This window comes from Lampris incognitus, chromosome 14, assembly GCF_029633865.1.
Source record: "Lampris incognitus isolate fLamInc1 chromosome 14, fLamInc1.hap2, whole genome shotgun sequence".
Classification (NCBI taxonomy): Eukaryota; Metazoa; Chordata; class Actinopteri; order Lampriformes; family Lampridae; genus Lampris; species Lampris incognitus.
Genome location: NC_079224.1, coordinates 22,731,603 through 22,753,800, shown reverse-complemented (window position 1 = coordinate 22,753,800; position 22,198 = coordinate 22,731,603). Strand labels below are relative to the sequence as shown.

Below are 22,198 nucleotides of genomic sequence, written 5' to 3'. Positions count from 1 at the left end.
CCAAACACTTCCTCGGTAAAGTTGGGGCGCTACGACGGGAGCTCCAGCTGGGAAGGATTTCTTGCTCAGTTCAACCTGATTGCTAGGGTGATGAGATGGACAGAAAATCAACAAGTAGTCAACCTAGCCGCAGCCCTGGAGGGAGAAGCAAGGCAGGCACTCCTAGACCTGGCGGCTTGAAAGATATCACTGGGGGCGCTAACCACTGCCCTGGGTCGCCGGTTTGGCAACACCCAATCGCTGGTTAGCCTTCGGGATCAACTCCATTCAAGACAGAGACAAGGCCAGGAGAAGTTGGGTAACCTGGTGGCTGACATTCAACGCCTGGTGAGCTGTGCGTATCCTGATATACCCCAATCTGCCATCCAATGCCTTGCCCTGGATTCCTTCCTACGGGCTTTACAGCCACCTCACCTCAGGCAACAGGTGCGGCTGGCAAAGCCACCCACCATTGAAGAGGCGCTGCATAGGGCAGAGGAGGTGGAGGCCATTATAGCGGAAAAAGGAGTGGCCCCAACACTGCACCATCATGTGCGGGCACTGCAGGAAAGTGAAGGAGGCCACGCACATCCGTCCAGGCAACACGACAAGCAGAGACATTTCTGTGCTGGGGCTGTGGGAAACCAGGGCACCAAAGAATGCAGTGTCAGAAGACAAACAGACGCTTTTACCAACGAGTATGGAGGCCTGTCACCCAAGTCGTCGCCTCTTCTGAACCGGGAAACGACCAAGGGTCGGCCTAGAGGGGGATTGGCCGGTCCACACAACCTCCCCCCGGAGAAATAATCCCAGAGTCGTTGGACGGATTGGCGCTGGCTTCAGCCTCCATGTCTCCTGTCAGCTGAATGGCAATACCTGCATTGCCCTGTTCGACACCGGATCCACCATCAGCTTGGTGAGACCAGGGGTCCTAGGAGAAGAAGTACAGTGAATGCTGACAGAAGTAAAGATGGAGACAGTTACAGGTCAGTGTGCTAGAATGGAGGGTAGAAGTAAACTGACCCTTAAGATGGGAGAAATGGAGGTACAGCAAGACTTTTAGCTAGCAGACATACGAGAGAGCTGTATCCTTGGACTGGATGCCTTGAGAGCCATTGGTGCAGTGGCACGGGCGGCTGGTCCACAGCTGGAGGTGGGCAACCAAGTGCTGAATGCCATTACTGTAAGCAGCAATGCGGGGGGCAATAAAAGTGGACCACGGATCTTGTGCTTGGCTTCAGGGCCATGGGAAGGTACATCACCAGAAACGGCCTCTGCACTGGAAGAACTGGCCCAAAAGTGCATGGAGGGTTTGAGCCAAGAAGAGGGGGCGCAGGTACGGAACCTGCTGATAGAGAACAGACACCTCTTCGCTTCGAGTGATCTGGAGTGTGGCCGCACCAATCTTGTACAGCACCACATTGACACTGGTAATGCGGACCCAGTCTGCCAGAGAGCTCGCCGTCTCCCTCTGATAAAATGTCAAGAGGCAGAAGCAAAGATCCAGGAGATTGCAGCTGCAGGGATCACTGAACCCTCCGATAGCCGGTGGGCGTCCCCTGCTGTGCTGGTTACCAAGAAGGATGGCTCCTTCCGATTTTGTGTGGACTATCGGCGACTAAACAACCTGACCCGGAAAGACTCGTACCCACTCCCCCGCATCGACGAAGCTCTGGACTGTGTGGCGGGTTCCCAATGGTTCAGCTCCCTGGATTTAACAAGTGGGTACTGGCAGGTAGAGATGGCTCAAGAATCCCGGGCAAAGACTGCGTTCACCATTGGCCGAGGACTCTGGCAGTTCACAGTCATGCCATTTGGCTTATGTAATAGCCCGGCCACATTTGAACACCTCATGGAGCGTGTCCTTGGCCCCATCCCTCGCTCTGCCTGCCTGGTGTACCTGGATGACCTCCTGGTGCATGCAGCTACATTTACTGAGGCCCTCTCCAACCTCCGACTGGTGCTCGAACGCATCAAGGCAGCCAACCTACGACTCAAGCCGAGGAAATGCAATCTACTGCAGTGGGAGACAAGGTTCCTTGGACATGTGGTGGGGCCCGGAGGTGTGTCCACAGACAATGACAAGGTCACTACAGTCAGAGATTGGCCAACGCCCACCTCAGGAAAGGAGGTGAGGAGTTTTCTGGGACTGGCATCATATTACCATCGGTTCGTGCGCGCCTTTGCAGACAAAGCCCGTCCGCTCCACCAGCTCACCGAGAAGGGACGACGGTTTCACTGGACTGAAGCATGTGAGAGCTCCTTTCAGATGCTCTGGAAAGCATTGACCCAAGCACCAGCGCTAGCCCTCCCAGACAGGCAGCGACCATTCATACTTGACACTGATGCCAGTGATGTAGGGGTGGGAGCAGTCCTGTCGCAGCCCAGTGGGGAAGGGGAAAGAGTGGTGGCCTATTACAGTAGAGCCTTGAGTAAGGAAGAAAGGAACTACTGTGTGACTCGGAGAGAACTCCTGGCAGTAGTACAGGCCGTAAGGCATTTTAAGCCTTACCTGTATGGAAAGGACTTCCTACTGAGGACGGACCATGCATCGCTCCGCTGGCTGCTTAGCTTCAAAGAACGAGAAGGGCAGGTAGCCAGATGCATAGAGGCCTTGCAGGGATTTACCTTCACCATGGAGCACCGAAGAGGCAGCCGACATAACAATGCTGATGCTTTCTCCAGATGCCCCTGTTCGGATCAGGCCTGCCGCCATTGTAGCCGGTTGAAGACTCGAGAACAGCAACGGGTGAATCGGGTTACAGTGCGGACACTTGTGGTCCCAAGTGCGCCACTGGAGGAGATGTCATCAACAGAGATAGGGGAACTCCAACGTCGGGATAGCCACCTGGGCCCCGTGATACGTTGGCTAGCACATAAAGAGGTCCCAAGTAGAGAGATGGCAGGTCCCCACTCCCCCACCACCAAGGCGTTGCTGGGACAGTGGAATTCACTCATGCTTCATGAGGGCTGCCTCTATCGCGTGTGGGGAAGAGCCAAGGAGAGGAGGCAGTACCTGGCAACTAGTTGTTCCCCATGCATTACAACAACAAGTGTTAAGCACAGTACATGGCCCCCCTGGAGTGGGACACTTCGGCATTACCAAAACTCTGCGGCGGCTGCAGGAAAGATTCTACTGGGGGAGGTGCCGGCGAGACGTGGAGCGGTTCTGCCGTAACTGCAACACCTGCAATGCAAAGAAGGGGCCAGTGGGGCAATCCCATGCCCCCCTGCAGTAATACAGGGTGCGGGCGCCCATGGAAAAAGTTGGGGTGGATGTGGTTGGGCCATTCCCCATGACAGAAGATGGTAATTGTTACATTCTCACAGTGATGGATTATTTTACCAAGTGGCCCGAGGCCTATGCCATCCCTGACCAATCTACAGCCACGGTGGTAGACTGCCTCATTGAGGGGATGTTCACCTGGTTTGGGGTGCCAGAAGAGTTGCACAGTGACCAGGGACGCAATTTCGAATCCCAGGTGTTTGGGGAGATGTGTCGGCGCCTTGGGGTACGGAAGACCAGGACCACTCCCCTACACCCTCAAAGTGATGGCCTGGTTGAGCGGTTCAATCGGACCTTGGTCACACAACTAGCCATGCTCACGGCAAGGCCTCAAAAGGATTGGGACCGCCATCTGCCCCTGGTACTCATGGCATTCAGGAGTCCACGGAGTGCATCCTAGCCGCACTAATGCTTGGTAGGGAGCTACGGACGCCTGTGGATCTGGTCTTTGGCAAGCCGCCAAAACCACCAGTACGAGGGCCGCCAGGACTATGTAGACGCACTACAGGACCGGATGGAGGCTACTCATCAGCTGGCTCGAGAGAATATGGCCTCTGCAGGGGAAAGGCAGAAGAGAGCCTATGATGTACGTTTCCACCGCAAAGCGTACCAGCAGGGGGACAACGTATGGGTGTACAACCCACGGCGAAAGAATGGACGGTCCCCAAAGCTGGACAGCAACTGGGAAGGGCCCTGCCTCGTCCTGAAGAGGATCTCAGAGGTTACCTATAGAGTGAAGCTCCACAGCCGCCCTCGGATAGTCATCCTTCACCAAGATTGCCTCGCACCTTACTTAAACCGGGACAGCGACCCAGCTGGGACTCAAAGTGCGGTGGGAGGAGGTGGGGTGCCAGACTCCTCCTCCTCTGTAAACCAGGCTACCGGGGTCCAGGGAGGGGGTAAGGACACTATTGGATCAGAGCCAACCTCCCTGGCCACGAATAGAAACAGCGGTGACGTCGAAGGTGGGGGCTCAGACCCAGCGGATGCAGAGCCGCCCCCGTCATCTATCAGCAGCCCGCGACAAGGAGCAGCCCTGGATGGGAGAGGTGCTCGGCGGAGAAACCCCCATGGTGGATGGACCCATCGACATGGGATTTGGGTTAGGCCAACGGGACGTTGGTCTTTCAAGGAAGGGGGCAGTGTGGCGAATTCTACTAGTGTTTCTGCTCCGAGGTTCATTCACATATTACCCACAATGCAACTGAGCTGTCGATGTTTTGGTTATGTTGTGGGATATGGAACATCTTAAAAACGGACATATCTGTTACAGATAGCGGTGATGTGGTGGAAGGTAATGGGGACGTTATGAGAGAAGTTGTATTAGATAACATGCTACTTCCCACCATGAGGGTAAAGAGTAAGCAAATAGATAGGGTCGCTTCGGTGGCCAAGATAAAGGGTGGAGATAAGACCCATACAAACTTGTGTCTGTTCTGACTTGCTTGACTTGCGGTCATTAAAAGCTTACTTGTTAACTCTGAAAGGGTGTCTAAGAAGTCCATTATTTAACCACGTCACAATATGCACAAAGAATCTGCCAAGAATAATTGAAAAATGTATAACCAAACATCATGTTGGGGTATTTATCTATAGAAGCTGGAAATCTTGCAATTGAAAGGTAAGACTGAGAGAGGTTTTCCTAAGAGTAACATTTGATAAATCTGTCCAAATTTTACTAACATGTGGGCAGTTCCAGAAAAGATGGCTTAGAGTTTCAAAATCATTTTCACAGAATACATATTTATCATCAATGTCTATTTTAAATCTACTTGCAGTAAAACTTTTCACTGGTTAAACTCTATGGATAATCTTGAATGTAACTTCTTTGACCTTATTAGTTATTCAGTATTTATGACATTGACTCCAGATATTTTTCCAATTGACATGTTCCACAGTGGAATTCCAAAACATTACCACAGGAAGTGTAACAACGTTCTTACAGATTGAGCTAACATAGTTGTTATTGCATTTTTTGCTTCGGATATCAACACCTTCTAATAAAACTGACGATAAGAAATCTTCCACTGAGTCACCTGGAGTATTGTCGTATTCTCTTATGACAGATATCACTCCTTCAGGAATTGATTTAATTACAGTTTGAAATTCTATACACGTGATAGGAACATCAAAATGACTCATAAATTCTGCATGACTATAACATTGACCGTCTTTGTTAAATAATTATTTAACTCGTTTAAAAAAAGGTTTTATTTCTATATCTGAAATCCTTGTTGTTCCAAATTGTGGCATCTATGAGGAGAGTCCAAATAAGCAGTTCTTGTTTATGAAAATTTGCAAGTCTAACGGGAAGTTTTCCAACATCAAATTTTATTTATTTAGCCCAACTAAATTAAATACAATACGGAAGTGACGCAATCCATACGCGACTTTGACATTTCGGGCTGCGCTAGCTGTTTGCTGCGGTCCACGGTCGTGGTACTCTCCTTCTAAGAAGATTTTGGTAAATAAGCCATTATTTGAATTAATTTTGTTGGGATATAAAATGCGTTATTCCACTATTTAATAACATTTTTAAGCTACTGTCCAAAAAGTCCCGTGAAAGCAAGCTACATATATGTATGTATGTATGTATGTATGTATGTATGTATGTATGTATATATATATATATATATATAAAACGCTGTCATAGGCCAAAGTCATAATGGCTGGTTTGTCCACAGCCACCGACGATTATGCTAGTTTATATGCTTCATACATGTTAGTAAGGGCTTCGAGAAAAGTGACGGGGAAAAATAACCTCAGCGGGATGCAAACTGGGAGCAAATTTGGGGTTTTGATGTTATCACAACCTGAGGATCTAACTATTTGTAAAAGCTGAGTATCACGTTTTCAGACTTAATCGTGTCTAGTATGGCGGGGTCACGCAGAGTTCCTGGCTGAGAAGTCTGGGAATAAAACAAATAATTTATGCTTAATTTGTTTTGCAGTCGTCTTTACGCCTTTTAAACTATGGCTAGAATGCCCACCAAGTCCTATTTTACATTTGATTTTTGGCAGTAGTCACAAAATAACTTAGCTCATAACAAATATTTTGCAAAGAACAACTTTTTTCTTGAAGTGATATGGCTCATTTAACAGTTAGTGCATTGCCCCAACAATATACACCATGTTCAACAGAAGAACCAGTAAGATCTTACTGAGACAGAAAACAAAGACCTATATTTTTTTTAATAGCTAAATGTGTTGGCACAATAGACCTTTTTCACAACAGCCACATTGACATGAAAAAGCAGGTAAATCCAAGTTTAACTAATACAATTAAACATAGCCTGTAGCATAGCCTTTCCAGTGAGCCAGCATGCACAATAACGGCACCCTGACTGACCGGAATGGAACGGAACCTTAAATTAGTATCATTGGTAACACCTGTGTTTATCTTACTATTTAATGTCAAAATGGCTGCTGTGAAAAAGGTCTATGAACAAACTAAAACATGCTTTTTTTTTTAAAGTGACTAGGGTACTTTGTACATGTGATGCATCCACTTAGAGGAGGCCAACGAGCTGACAAAACTACCAAGGTGAAAGGTTGGAAAACTCTTGCAAGAGTATGGCCCCATAGAGGAACGGATGATCAAACATACACTTCTTCAAGAAATGCAAATTATCAGGTGAGCAAGTGGTGATAACTGATACAAAAAAATTAGAAAGTTAAGCCTAACTGACAAACATCTGCACGAATTATAGTCCCTCCATGTACAGTGAGCCATGGTCTTGACAATTAGTTCCTGTCTCTTACAGGCAAACTTCAAGCAAACCCAGGTCCGTGACTGTTTCACATGAGCTCTACATCTCAGAACACACTTCTAGCAGCAAAAAAAACAAGACGTACAACTCTGTTCTCTCAAGTGACCCTCCATTCTTAACTCTTTGCAGTGGCCAGACTCTCTGTGATGCACCAACTACAAAGCCACGAGTGCAAAGCAAAGACCGCAAAAGAAAAAATGGATTTACATCCTCTCTGGATGGAGTTTCTGGTCAATCTAGGCGATCCAAGAGACACTTTTGTTGTAATTTAAAGTTCTGGATGTGGAGGATGTGGTGGAGATCGAAGCGGCATTTCTGGATTTTCAAAGACAAGAAACAAGCGAAAGTCAGACGTAGTGTGGTTTGTTCCAGCACATGTTCTGACCCTAACTTCAAGATACCATCACAGAGACACAAAGGGAAGTTTCAGAAGCACCACACACAGAACCAAGAGCGGTTACAAGAAAAAAAGTCTGCTCTAGCTGTTGGTTGTGACATTCAAGGAGGCTTGGTGGACATGCTGGAAAAGGAGCAATCCTTCCCAATGTTGTGCAAACTTACCAGTCCATTAGAACCATGTACTCATATCAGCCAGCTTTGTAACCACGATGCAGACAGAAATAATGGGGAGGATAACATTAATCAAAACATGCTTAGGAAGTCATCGCCATCTCAAAGACTTACAAAAGGAGGTGCTGTCCATCTGTGTGGACTTGCTAACAAAGACGGTGGTCTTGATGAAGTAATCACCATTCAAAAGATGCCAAAGAAGTTATTGCCATCTAAAGGGCATGATAGTCAGGAACAGCATGAACCTGTTGGATCACCAGAACAAAGTACAATGGCTTCATGTCAGGAACAATGTTCCAACAAAGATGTCAGTGGGGACATTACCAGGAAAAATATATTAAAAAGAAAAATGTCTTTTCAAAGGAAGCATCAAAATGATGTCAGCCTTAAAGCACTGACAAGGGAGATCCATGGTATGTACACCCACCTTGTATTCTTTCTTTTTTACATGGTTCTCTTTTTTGTGTTGCTTCGACAGCTTTTTTTTCAATCTCTCCTCTTAGAATTTCTCGATGGCTTCTATAAAATACATGGAAGTTTCATTCCACTGGAGAAGACTGATGTATTTAGACACTTGAAGAAGAAGTTTAACACTGACTTCAGTAAGAGGTAATAATCTGTGTAGCAGTGGCTCTAGTCATGTTTGGTTCTCTTGTCACTTAGTGAGTAGAATGTTGCAGTGCCTGGGGTACAAGTGTTATTCTCATTTAAAATTAATGTGTGGGCGTCTGGGTAGTGTAGCAGTCTATTCCATTGCCTACCAACACGTGGATCACCGGTTCGAATCCCCGTGTTGCCTCCGGCTTGGTCGGACGTCCCTACAGAAACAATTGTCCATGTCTGCGGGTAGGAAACCAGATGTGTGGTATGTGTCCCGTTCGCTGCACTAGCGCCTCCTCTGGTTAGTCAGGGCGCCTGTTCGGGGGGGGGGGACTAGGGGAATAGCGTGATCCTCCCACGCGCTACGTCCCCCTGGCGAAACTCCTCACTGTCAGGTGAAAAGAAGCGTCTGGCGACTGCACAAGTATGGAGGAAACGTGGTAGTCTGCAGCCCTCCGTGGATCAGCAGAGGGGGTGGAGCAGCGACCGGGACTGCTTGGAAGAGTTGGGTAATTGGCCGAATACAATTGGGGAGAAAAGGGGGGGGGGGATCAATGTATATATTCACGGTATGGTAAGCTGCTTATGTAAAAAGAGTCGCTGAAATGGAATTATAGTGAATGTAATACAATATATTACTCTCATGTAGATACGGCACGTGAGGCTTTAGTGAAGCTTTTGTATGGGGGGAATTTGTAGGGCAGCTTGTGAAACTAATTAACTGTCAAATGATATTGGGCTCTTATTCGGTCGTTATGCCACTGTATTATTTATAAGAGTGGGGTTACTTGCAGTCAGTTTAGACTGAAGAGGTCACTTAGTTGAGTGATGAAACATTTCTGTCAATAAACGTTGTGTCCAGATGAACTGATTCAACTTTCTGTGATTTTCTTACCTGAATTACTGAGCATGCGTAAAGATGCTATTGGGCTGTATTTTGTGGACTTAAATGAATACAAACTTAAAACATGCAGCCTCATTTTTTGCTGTGCTACCTGATAAACATCCGATGAGATAGTTAAGTCTGTTATAGAGCTCACTGAATCTAAACGAGACAAATGAGCTGCAGGTTTTACAGTTTGTTCAACTTAATCCACATAAAGGAGTTGTTTGGGGAAGAGAAACCAATAGTGTCGCCAGTTGTAGCTTGATTAATTATTGTATTTGTTTACAAAATTGACACAACTGACACACTTTCTGCACTGTTGCACTGTCATTCTTGGGTCAATTGTTTTACCATCCCAGTACAAAACAACAGGTCTTATCAGAAGTCATAAGCTACCAAACTTCAGTGGCACAGACATCGGTTCCTTCCTTCCAAGTAGTCTACAAGAAGCACACGCTCACCCTGGACGATTTATCAACACTAGCAGATCAGAACTGGCTCAATGATCAGGTTGTCATCTTGTGTAACAATTTGTTTTCATGAGTATGCAATTTGAGTTTGCAGATTATAAACCAAAGCAAAGCAAACCATGTTTCAGAAGAGCTTAATTGGTATGTATGGAAGTTAGTCTTGTTTTTTCTTCTTTAAGGTAATTAACATGTATGGAGAGATGATTGTGGAATCTACTCATCAGAAGGTAATTCACGTGGGTTTGTAGCAGGCCTGGATTAAATAGAATTTGCACATAGTGTCTCTTTACCATGCTCGGAGCACCAATTGGGTGGGGCTTTACTATATTTGAGCTATTCAGCTCAAATGTCAGCTTATCTTTTACATTCCACAAAGTAGCCTACTTAGTTGAAAGCACTAAATTGACTTGAATAATGGCCTGTAGTTGTTGAAACTTTGTAGCTTTTTTAAATTGTTTTACCACATTCCTTCTAGTATGTCCAGGAAAGTTTATAATTTTTAAGAACTGTTTGACTCCAGTTTCTTTGTTGGGTCTACCAGTATCTCGGAGTATCGTAATCGGATCATAATCGGAAGTGAAATTTCATAGGTGCAGATTGGATGCTTGTTATTTCTTGATTGCATTTTCCTCAGTTGAACTTCCCTCTGCTCTCCCACCTCCTAGGTCCATTTTCTCAACAGCTTCTTCCACCGACAGCTTGTGACCAAAGGATATGAGGGAGTGAGGAGATGGACAAAACAGGTCAGGTCTAAGAAAGGACTAGTGTGTCTTTCGATCAACCAAACTATTTGTCATTTTTAAGTATGCTAATAAGTCAGTATTAGTAGGTCTCCATAGTAAAAATGTAGACAAGTAAGATGAGAATGTAACATGCTGAATAAGAGCCTGTGACTGATGAAAGAATTTGGTTAGTTCACCGGGTAAATGAATGATCCCCAGACCTGATCTGTGACGGTTTGTTGTCGTTACCCCAGTTCATTTGTTCTGCAGGTGGATTTGTTTTCCAAGAGCCTGCTGCTGGTGCCCATACACCTGGAGGTTCACTGGTGTCTTGTCACCGTTGACACTGCCAATAAGAAGGTTGTCCTCTATGATTCCCAAGGCATGAAGTTCCAGAATATAGCAACGGTGAAAACACCTTCTCCATAATTATACCACATATCTAACAGTAATGCCTCCATCTCCTTTATGCTTTCATCTGCGTTCATCCATTCATCAAGCATCTGTCCCTCCACCGTGGTGTGACAAACATTTCAGTCAGTATTAAGTGGGTGAGTCCTTATCTGACAGGAATAAAAAAAAAAAATCTGTTTTCTATTTTTATCTACTAGGATATCCTGAAATACTTGATAACAGAGGCAAAGGAGAAGCAACAAACATTTCAAAGTGGCTGGAAGGTATCAGTTAAAGAGGTACATTGCATTTATTTCCCTCTGTCTTTTAAACATTTGTCTTAGTAAACCTTTGCCCCTGAGCACAAACGTGGTTATTATGAGGAACAATGTAGACCTCTACTAGTATTCATTCTTACAGCACCACCTGCTGGAGCTGGAAGTGTGCTGAACATGGAAGACATGGTGACATGTTGATGTTCCCTTGTCTCCCGCTACTGTCCTTTTCAGGGAATTCCACAACAGACCAATGAAAATGACTGTGGTGTTTTCGTCTTGGAGGTAAAAGTATGCTTTATGCTCTAAATTACAATAAATGTGTGGATAACGTGAGCTTGAATTTATTGATTTTATTGGTTGTATCTTTCTGTGTCACTCTTAAGTATTGTAGGTGCCTTGCCTTGGCGAAACCTCTCAATTTCTCACAGAGGGAAATACCAAGGGTACGAAAGAGAATCTACAAAGAGCTCTGTGAATGTAAGCTCCATAAGTAAGATTGGTCGAGTGCATCCCATATTAAATCTCCACCACTTACGTTAAAGTAATACCAGCATATGTCTATTAGGATTAATGTAGGGAGGTCATCACCCCTCGGTTTTGTTTTTTTGTGGCTGAAAGACAAACCATATCCACTGTTGTTTTCCACATATTGGATGCCTTGCTGTACTCTGAAGAACATACATTGATTCATTGATTCTTTATTTACACATGAAAAATTAAAAAAAGATACAATATGTAATTGGAAACAAAATGTGAAGGAAAACTGCATAAAAACCCTCGAGGGACATTTGCAGTATGGGAACTCCAGTGGAAAATAATGACAAGATGTTCATGGATCAGTCAGTCAGTTATGAACTGGGTTGTTATTTATTACATTCTTACCATAACTTTAAACAGTTATTGAAGGTGGCAAAGCACCACCAGAGCTTTGTGTGTGTGTGTGTGTGTGTGTGTGTGTGTGTGTGATTCAGATTTTTGTCCTATTCCCCACAATAAAACCTAAATCTACTTTCTGTTGATGTAATCGTGCATATTTTTCAACATCGTTTCTTGTGAGAAAATGGAAGCTGCATGTGTTTCGCAGTAGTTATCGACTTGAAAAGAGGAAAGTTGTTGGAACAAATGTCCAAAAAATATTATTACTAACAGCTATTGCTGTTTTATGTTTGTTGTAGTACAGTGTGTATAACATTGCCAGCCAAAATGGGGAATGCTAAAATAAAAACTTAATTTTAAAACAGAATTGAATTATTTTACAAAGTTTATTTTGCATCATTGTACAGATCCACTGAAAGCATTCCGTGCATATTATACCTTTATGGGTTGATGCTGTATACATAAATTCAGTGTCTACATGATTTCTTGGCTGTAGACATTTGATAAACTCAGTCCATAACAGAAAGAAAATGGGTCCCTGAACAGTTATAAAACTCCGGGTTAGAAAACAATGCTCCTTGTAAAACAGGAATTTGTAAGGCACAAAAACAACTCTAATGAACAGTTTTCAGTATGAAAAGCAGATATGTTTATATCGTGGAAGAAACATTGTGCAATTTGTAATATCAGAAAATCTGTTCACAACAGACTATATATCATACTTATATTACGTACCTTGTCAGTACACTAGTTATGTTGACATACAGTAAAATACACATTCGTCTATAATAAGAGCTGAAGTGCTTAAATTCCTGTCTTTCTGTTGTTGGTTGGTATGTTTGGATTTTGCAAGAATTTTCTGAAGTTCATTCTGACCAATGGTCTTAAAAGCATCAAGATTTTGAGCGTCCGGGTAGCGTAGTGGTCTATTCCGTTGCCTACCAACACGGAGATCACCGATTCGAATCCCCGTGTTACCTCCGGCTTGGTCGAGCATCCCTACAGACACAATTGACCATGTCTGCGGGTGAGAAGCCGGATGTGGGTGTGTCCTTCGCTGCACTAGCGCCTTCTCTGGTCTGTTGGGGCGCTTGTTTCGGGGGAAGGGATAACTGGGGGGAATAGCGTGAGCCTCCCATGCGCTACGTCCCCCTGGCAAAACTTCTCACTGTCAGGTGAAAAGAAGCGGCTGGCGACTCCACATGTATCAGAGGAGACATGGTAGTCTGCAGCCCTCCCAGGCTCAGCAGAGGGGGTGGAGCAGCGACCGGAACGGCTCGAAAGAGTGAGGTAATTGGCCGGATACAGTTGGGAGAAAAGGGGGGGGGCATCAAGATTTCTACTGAGATGTTTTCATAGGTAGCCTCATAAAAGCACAGCCTTGGTGGCAACATCGATATGACTCAATCCAATTTTGAGTGGTACAGAAGGGTTTTAAAATGAGAAACAAGGGAACAACTTTCTGCAATTGAGCATAGCTCCTAGTTTGCTGAGCAAATAGACTTGGTCCTCAAGCAATGCCAATTGTCCACTTATATTGTAACTTTGAGAAATGGCGCTAGTCCTCTAAGTTGAACCCCCAGTCGATCTCTGGACCGTCATCGAGGCGTATCATGAGATACGACACAATCTGAAACAGGTTCTGCCACAGGGCCAAGAAGAGATAGAAGTAGAAGTCACTGACATCAATTTGGCAGTGGATGCCCGAGTAATTCAAATCACACATGCACTCAAAACTGTTTAAGTGGTTGACACAGAAGCCTCCATTCATGCAGGGCTCTGATGCGCATTCGTCGACATCCCTTTCACACCTGGGAAGCAAAGTAGGGAGAGGAGGAGACAAGTAATCATGATGTACAAGTTCAACAGAAGTGTAATGCATACTCTGGTTATGGTAGGAGAAAAGTACTTCTATGGTCTCTGTACAATTGCCATAATCCCCACATGTCAGATGCTGAACCCTAATGTTTTGTGCTGTCATTGTGGTTGGACTACAATGAACTATGCAAATATGAGAAGTGGGTGATTGTGTGTCCTATTGTAGAGATATGCAAAAAAAAAAAAATATATATATATATGACCCCCAAATGTTGAATTACTTAAGTACAAGCCCTGGTAAATAACCTTCGGGAGCAAAGAGGATAAAGCAATACGATACTTGGCCTACCATTGTCCTATGAAACCAGGCAGACAATCACAGGTGTTGTCCACATGAGTGCAGTTCCCTCCATTGAAACAGCTGTAGTTCCATTTTGTACCCAGGCACACAGATACAGGTAGTTCAGGAAAGCTGGACAAAGAAGCCAACCAACACTCATGAGATACACTCCACGTCAATGATCTGCTCTGACATTGGTGAGTTTCATCTAAGAAGCATTCTCTAGGTGTTTGCAATGCAATGGAAATGAACAGTTTTCTTGATTTGGCGTAGTCGTACTTACGGAATTGTCGTGAAGTACCATGGGATTTCTGGAATTTTCTCACTGAAAAACAGTTTCAATATCAAAACAAAACCATGGCTGTCAGATGATGACTTTGGATTTGGTTCAGTTCAATTACAAGTGTGTCACAGAGTAAAGTTCTTGCTAATCTAACTGACCAGATATTGATAGACTGTGCAAACTCACTTGCAATATAGGCCCGTCATGTTCTGAGGACAGAGGCAGACGTAATTCTGAAATCCTCTGAGGCACGTGGCCCCCGTGCTGCACTCGTTCTCCTCACATGCGTCAATCTCCTCCTCACAGTGTACACCGCCGTAACCCAACTCGCACACACACTCGTATCCCCCAAACAGTGTGATGCAGATGCCGTGGACGCAGGGGCTGTTGGTGCAGGCGTCCGTTGGGTCTTGGCACAGTGGCCCTGCCCACCCAGATGGACAAGTGCAATGCAACAGGTCAAACAAGTCCTCGCACATGCCTTGATTCTGACAAGGGTTGGGTTCACACACGCTGGTTCCCCAGCAGCCGTAGCGTGGTGCTGCGATACCGCTCACCCTCAAAAACTGCTCTTTCTGAGGTCGGGGCAGGCTCAGCTCTGTGTCTCCATGGAAAGGCAAAAGAAGTCCTCCGATCATCACAGGCCCCAGACACCCCACTAGCTTCCCCCCAACTTTGAGGCCCAATCCCCCAAGGAGGATATCTGTTCCCTCCCTCAGAAAGTCCAGGTTCCCAGCAGGAGTGTCTGACACATGGAGCTCCTCTCTGTCTCTGTCCACCATCATGGTCCACCTGGAGCTCTGGAGGTTCTCGTCTTCCATGCCAAGCTCAAAGGTGTGCCACACCCCATCGCTGATCGGATGGTGGGTTGTCAAGGTCAGTTTGGGGGAATCCTCTGGAGCCCCAGCCTGGAGCACCAGGTGCAGATGGGAGTCCTGGATGCTGATGGTGAGGTAGTCAGAGCCCTTCTCTGCATGCAGTATGGTGGCGTCAGACTGCCTGGTGCGGAGGCCGAGGAAGACGTTTCTGAGGCTACACTTGATCCTCCCATTGCCTCGGTAGGACCAAATGCCACTATCACTCCCAAGTGTAACATTAGACATACCTAGAGAGGAAAAGTGCAATACACATACTTTTAGGTAGATGCACATTTAAAATGGAAAATCTAAGAGCAGCCAAATATAAATTTCCTTTATCCGGTCAATAAAATAAGAAGCCATTCCGCCAGTTACAAAACCTAAAAAGTTGTACCATATACTACTTGTTAAATCTTAATCTGGACCTTTACTCTTTATTTCTATTGGGGCGAGGGCTTCAATGCCAAGCTAGACCCCCTCATCCTACACGGAAGTATCTTTAGCAAATAGAGAGCTACTAAAACTCTATGATACATAATAGAAACGAAATAAACTAAAATAAATTAAATACTTTTTCATCTGCTGGGTGGGTGAGGGTGAACATGTGACATCATCAGGAAGCCTCATCATAAACATCTTGAGGCTTGTGGGAGTACACTTAATTTGACCAGAGATTACCACGATTTAGGGGAATCCTGTGTCCCTGCCTCAACTCCATGTTCCTACTTAACTATGCTGGAATTAACCAGTGCCAACACTAATAGGTGCCACAGTGAATCTGTTCATTGGAAAAGCAATGAGCTAAAACAGGCTGATGTAAATACAGGAACAGTATTTAATGCACCATGTTTAATGAGGACCCTGTTCAGTGGATCATTTTTGTCATGACTCCAAAATAGCAATAGCACTATAACGGCACATCCCAACACACTCACACTCAAAGCCCTGGGGGATGGGCTGGCAGACGGCAGTGGCAGGGCAGGGAGATAGTTCACACCACTTCACCTCCTCACAGTGTCTCCCCGCAGTGTTTGGGGGGCAGTTACAGGTGAAGTCGTCCCACATGGAATAGCACACGCCCCCGTTCAGACATGGGTTGACCTATAGAGGAAAGAACAGTGCGTATCAGGCAAGGTCTCAGCAAAAACAAATTAACTATCTAGCTCCTCGAGAGACATTATCCTGATAACACTATCAATAGAGAACCATTCATGCCAGCCACTCACAGTACAGGCATTGTCACTGCTGCATCCATGGGTAACACTGATGAGTTGCTCCAGGCTGTACGAGACCACCGAGGTTGCAATGGGGTAGAATTGCAGTCGCTTGCTATTAATTCTCAGGTCCTGTACACAGCCCTTGAAGTAACCCCCAAATGAAGCAGAACCCGCTGAGTCTGGTAAGCCGCCAACATAAACCAAGTCCCCTGGATGGGCATGAACAGGTCTAATGGGGATGGAGCCCTGGTTCTGTGCTGACTGAAACAAGATGGCACTCTCACCTTCCAGATTAACAGTCACCAGGTGGAAGTGGCCGTCGCTGACCAGGCTGTAGCCTGCCACTGTCTCAAAGTTGTTGACTTGAACTTTGACCCTGCCCTCCTCCAGCCACAGGCGGAGGTACTGGCTGGTGCTGTTGGCCAGGATGAGGAGCAGACCACTGGGCTGTCTGGTGCGGATAAACATGGACACAGCCATCATATCCATGGAATGGTCATCTATTGAAAAGACAGCATAGCTCTCCAAGTTTTCACTTCCAAACCTGGCAGTAATGTACTCTGGATGGGTGCAAAGCAAAAAAGAGAGAGAGGGAGACACAAAGACAGATTACATTGAGGAATAGTTATTCTATCTATCTATCTATCTATCTATCTATCTATCTATCTATCTATCTATCTATCTATCTATCTATCTATCTATCTATCTATCTATCTATCTATCTATCTATCTATCTATCTATCTATCTATCTATCTATCTATCTATCTATACTAGGTATGTATATATAGATACAGACATATGCCACACACACACACACACACACACACACACACACACACACACACACACACACACACACACACACACACACGTGCATGTAGTTGTAGATTAATTTTTAAAATCAGCAGTTTGATAACTAACTAAAACAGATCAACTTTGTCTGGCAGTGGCCAGCTGTAAAATATACGTTTTTTCCTTTTTGTTGATGTGAACTATTTTCTGGCATTGGCTTGATAGACTGATTCTATTCTATTCTATTTTGGTCTATTGAACAGAAAAGGCAGCTTAGGATGCAGCAGAAGGCTCCTACTCTGTATGGCAGGAACACCCTGACAGGGGTGAGTAGGGACTGTGGCCAGAGTCCTTGAGGCTCCCTGCTGCCTGAAAGTGAAGGTGTTACATGTCAGCGACTGAATCCCACGTTGCTTTAATCCTCCACCCAGGTGTTGTTGAAAGCATCCCCATCACTTTGCCTTGTGGCTGAACTGCATCTTCTATTTTTACTCTCTCTTTAAGCTCCTTTAAAGTCTACCAGCTAAGTTTAGCTTGGTGTACGGCATTACCCTCTGATGCTAGCCATTGAGATTTTTGCTGTGATGCGTTTGAAGCTGAACTTGACTTGACCTGAGAAGAGTGGGTGTACACTAGCGTGTGAAACTGTTGCATCCACTTGCTTAAGCTTACATGTGCAAAGACTAAGAATGATTCTGTTTTAAAGAAATGATATTTCACAGTCAACATGAAAAAGAAAAAAAATGTCACGTTAAAAAAGTTTTTGCCACCTCAAATTTTAAAGGACCCATTATTTTATTATTTATTGTTTATTGTTGATATATCCATCTAAATCTAAAATTTCAATCTGAAAGGGCATTTGGTGACATCGGTGCTTGCATATGTCATTATGTTTCCTACCTTCTGAACAGTTGGTTCCTTCATATGGACGGTAGCATTCACACATGTAGCTCCTCCAGCCCTGGCTCACACAGCGCCCTCGGTTCTGACATGGACTCTCATCACACTTATCTCTGTCACTGCATCCCATTGTGACATTCGCCTGGGCATTTGATTCTGAGCTTGCAACAGGCACCACTAGTTGTGAGTCCACAAACACGTCTCGAAAGCAGCCCAGAAAAGCTGCAGAATTGCCAGCTTCATTGACTGCTTTCTCCAAACCCCAGCTCACTCCCACTGCTCCTATGAAGAGGCTTTGGTGGATGGAGCCCGGTTCGGTGAGATCAGACCCTTGTTCCAGCAGATGGATCTCTACGTTGGCATCCCTGGTGCAGCCCTCCTCAACACAGAGCAGCCTGATCTGGTTGACCGCGTTGCCCAGCAATACCTCCACTGTGTGCCATTTGTTGTTTGACACAACCTCCGGAAGCTCCTGGACCAGTGTGCTTGACCCCTGGCCTCTCAGGCTGCTGAGGCGTAGATGGCCATCCATCAGTTCGATGGTAAGGAGCAGATCGTCAGCTCTGCGCTGCAAGAGGGTTCCCACCGGCCACCCTGTTCTGAAACTGAACATAATGTTAAGAGGGCCCTCTGGGTCCTTAAGATTAGTTTCAATGTACATGTAGCCATGGGTCTCAAATGAGAAGACAGTGGGGAGCTCGCATTTTGGGCCTGTGAAGCCAGCTGGGCAGAAGCATGAATAAGTGTGCTTGTCATTTACAAGTCGCGGAGTGCATATTCCTCCATTCTTGCAATGGTTGTCATCACAGCCTGTAAGTGCAACTGTGCAGGTCTCCCCACCATACAGGTACCCATTTTGGCTCTGTTGGGAGCAAAGGCATCTGAACGCTCCATTTTGACTCTCACATATGCCATCATTTTGGCATGGCTGCTGTTCACATCTGTTGATGTTTTCTTCAGAGAAAGTGCCTAGGAGGAGGATTATATTCCATTACTTCTTCACATAAAGTAAGGAATAACACTTAGACATCGTAAATTAAATAACTGATGAGAATTATTCATTCATTCTTTATGATTATGAATATGATGAAAAGTTTAAACCAATGTGTCTCAGATACTCAGTAGACAAAAATAACTGCATGAGCTTTAGAACAGACATCTTGAGCCATTTGTCTTGAAAATAAAGACATGAAACACTTTTTCAACAGTGCTTAAATGTTAGGTTCATAAAACTTTTGTTTTATGAACATTTTTTTCAGGCTTTTCTTTGCAAGCACTAGCTGATTTTTTCCAGGTACTGCGTGAGACTAAGAGAATACTTGCAATTTAGAACAAAAATTAAGGTGCAAACCCACATCACCAATGTCCTGATGTATGTGCTGTGCTTCAAAATATGAAACATGCAACAGTTGTCCACATACCACACCTGGACTCAAACCTATTTGCAAAAATGTCCTTGCATTTACATTCAGAACCATGTACTGCATCACAATAATCTAGAGTGTTCAGTAAAATGGATATCACACAGCATACTATATTGACTTTCAAATTCTTTCCTGTAATTGTGTAAATCTCTAAACACTTATCATTTCATCCTTTCTGGCATAAAAACATCAATTTAACATCTAAATAGTCCAAAGCAACAAAAAAACCCCAAAAAACAAAATTTATATTTGCATACGCTACTTTGATGAAACAAAAAGTCAAAGACCTGTTCTGGACACAAAATCTAGCCCCATTACTTCTTCTGAGACTCAACTCCATACACATTTACCCCTAAGTCATCAGCAGTCTTCTATTTAACCTTGGTCTGGTTCAAGTGCAGCACAATTACCTGCATGAAGCAACCATAAAATCCAGATATGCACACTGAATCTCAACATTGTCCTTAACAAAGCCACCTTATCAAAAAACATCTGGTTATGGCTCCATCCTAGCTCATAGAATGGGCTACTTGTATGCAAATATCCATCTACAGCTCTGCTTCCTCCAGCATGTGCTCTCTGTTTGCTCTAACGGTTGGATCACTACAAGCCAGGTACGTGGGATTAAGCTAATGCACTTACAATGTCTTACAAATTGAGTGGTGGCAAAGAGAGGGCTTCAAAAGGCTAATTTGAGAGATCGCAAACAACCTCACCAGACAGAGATCTCACATAGACTATATAAGTGGACAGAGGCCTGCCTGAGAGAACATTGGGATGTGAAAAAATGGTGAACCTTCCTTGCTAAGACAAACAAAAAGCTCTTGTACATCAAAATAACACACACACACACACACACACACACACACACACACACACACACACACACACACACACACACACATCTGTGTGTAGATCAAAGTCAAGCTTCTGTTAAAAGGGTAGTTTCAGTTTTTTGAACCGAAGCTTCATTAGGCTTCAACACAATCCAATGGGGCAATTATTCAAGCCTTCAAAATCCAAAATACTATATTTCCTTTTCAAAAACTGGAATCTTACAGCACGGTTAGACATGTCATGTTTAATTGAAAACATAATTGCAAACTATGCTTTCTATCAAGTCAACATGATTTTATTTGTGTGTTTCCACAAATATGTTTTCGCTTCTATATCCATGCCATTAGTTGTCATACTACAGATTTTCTCCTATTCAGAACATATTCTGAATAAACCAAAATGTGTGAGACTGGACTATGAGCTTGCAGTTTTCAAGCAGGCAATATGTCATTGTTTTTGAAGGGTTCAACAATTGCACTACTGGAGTATGTTGAAGATCAGTGAGAAAATTCGGCAGTTTCTCAACACTGAAGCAACCAGTGAATGTTTTGTTTGCGCTCTTTAAAATGATACCCAGCATCATTTTAATGATGTCAGGATTCAAAAAAGAGAACCTCCCCTTTAAGTGACAGCAAGCACATTTCTCCTCCTCATTCTCAATGTTTCAACTCTGCATATGTGCATACACACAAATTCAAAAATGATCTTTGATTTATTACAAGGTTTTATGTGCTTTTTGTGTTTTCAACTAAGTGCGATCTCAATCAGTTTACCCAAAATTAACAAAACACACAAACACAAGTGAGCCATTCTTATCTGCTAGGGGAGATGATCATTATTACCTGTCCTTAGTTACGTCGTATTTGGCAAGAGTAGTTGGATTGGACCAAAGCCCAATCTGTGTAAGAAGGAAACCGTGGCCAGTTGTTCTAATTTAGGAAGTATCCATCCATTATCCAAACCGCTTATCCTGCTCACAGGGTTGCGGGGATGCTGGAGCCTATCCCAGCAGTCATTGGGCAGTAGGCGAGGCGACATCCTGGACAGGCCGACAGGCCATCACAGGTCACATGTCACATAACAAATCCACCAGACCATAATCACGCCTTTTGGTCTAAGGCTAAATAATCAGTCCAGCTGAGCAGACATGTCTATGCAGTTCAATAGACCAAGTACTGCAATTTCTTTCACATATCACAAGACAAGGAAACAATGGATTAAATTATTCCAAGGCAGTGTATAACTACAGACACCAGTTATTACTGATACATAATAATGTGACTGGCAAGGAATAGGTTTACAACAATGCCATCCTAAGGTAATCACACTGCACAGCTGAATGCACGTTTCTGTCACTAAAACGTCAGATGACGCAGACAATTTCACTTATCTGTTTGCTTAGGAAGACGCAATCAGGAATAATGATTTCTAAAAGGTTTCTAACAGCATTATACTTTGTAACAGCTTATCACAGTTCATAAAACCTGCTCCCTTAATGCACTTCCAAGGATATTTCTAAAGGGGTCTTACCAAAATTGTATTCTGGCCACAGGAAGCCTCGTTTCTGTTGTAAACAGGAGTTCAACCCCAACTCAAAAATAAAAAAAAGATAAAAAATAACCTTGGGCCTTACTAGCTCTCTAACCAATGAAATATATGATCATGAACTGAATATGCACGTATACATTGCGCACTTACTTGTAATTGAGTAAAAGTGTTGTATAGCAATCTAACTGAAAAAGCTCTTGCATGCAGATGATAAGCCACTTCTTCCTGATGGCTAACTACTTGTTTAGATTACATTGAAGAAATCTGTGTTCCATTACCTTTAATACAGCGGATGAGTTGCAAAAACACTTGTCTAAAACAACTTTACCCTTTAAACCAGTGGCGTGCACT

At 44.3% G+C, this 22,198-nt stretch overlaps 2 protein-coding genes across 5 annotated transcripts; one reads left to right on the top strand and one right to left on the bottom strand.

The window, feature by feature from the left end:
* Positions 1–5,664: 5,664 nt before the first annotated feature.
* On the top strand, positions 5,665–12,197 carry LOC130123993 (sentrin-specific protease 5-like). 4 transcript variants are annotated; one of them, XM_056293345.1, is made up of 12 exons: positions 5,665–5,729; positions 6,741–6,899; positions 7,030–7,050; positions 7,165–8,018; positions 8,109–8,214; positions 9,451–9,601; positions 9,741–9,788; positions 10,227–10,304; positions 10,554–10,691; positions 10,895–10,975; positions 11,186–11,236; positions 11,338–12,197. In XM_056293345.1, exons 2-12 carry the CDS (start codon positions 6,859–6,861, stop codon positions 11,446–11,448), a joined length of 1,680 nt encoding a protein of 559 aa, XP_056149320.1. In that variant the 5' UTR covers positions 5,665–5,729; positions 6,741–6,858; the 3' UTR covers positions 11,449–12,197. The 4 variants fall into 4 exon arrangements, with proteins under 4 accessions (XP_056149320.1, XP_056149319.1, XP_056149318.1 ...); XM_056293344.1 differs by having other exon boundaries at positions 7,030–8,018; positions 10,554–10,643; XM_056293343.1 differs by having other exon boundaries at positions 7,030–8,018.
* Positions 12,198–13,160: 963 nt separating this feature from the next.
* LOC130124245 (protein crumbs homolog 1-like) lies at positions 13,161–19,921 on the bottom strand. Its single transcript, XM_056293700.1, has 8 exons — positions 19,873–19,921; positions 18,039–19,007; positions 16,355–16,905; positions 16,064–16,229; positions 14,458–15,376; positions 14,272–14,313; positions 13,998–14,120; positions 13,161–13,641 (listed from the first exon to the last, which is right to left on the bottom strand). Exons 1-8 carry the CDS (start codon positions 19,919–19,921, stop codon positions 13,389–13,391), a joined length of 3,072 nt encoding a protein of 1,023 aa, XP_056149675.1. The 3' UTR covers positions 13,161–13,388.
* Positions 19,922–22,198: the final 2,277 nt, after the last annotated feature.

Excerpts from the sequence above, each read along its gene's own strand:
- LOC130124245 (XM_056293700.1), bottom strand. The coding sequence starts at position 19,921 with ATGTTGAGATTCAGTGTGCATATCTGGATTTTATGGTTGCTTCATGCA. Across the intron at positions 16,906-18,038 it reads AGGAACCAACTGTTCAGAAG|AGTACATTACTGCCAGGTTT; the intron begins GTAGGAAACATA and ends GCACCCATCCAG. Across the intron at positions 14,314-14,457 it reads ATGACGGGCCTATATTGCAA|TGAGAAAATTCCAGAAATCC; the intron begins GTGAGTTTGCAC and ends ACTGTTTTTCAG.
- LOC130123993 (XM_056293343.1), top strand. The coding sequence starts at position 6,859 with ATGATCAAACATACACTTCTTCAAGAAATGCAAATTATCAG. Across the intron at positions 10,692-10,894 it reads AGTTCCAGAATATAGCAACG|GATATCCTGAAATACTTGAT; the intron begins GTGAAAACACCT and ends TTTATCTACTAG. Across the intron at positions 11,237-11,337 it reads GTGGTGTTTTCGTCTTGGAG|TATTGTAGGTGCCTTGCCTT; the intron begins GTAAAAGTATGC and ends GTCACTCTTAAG.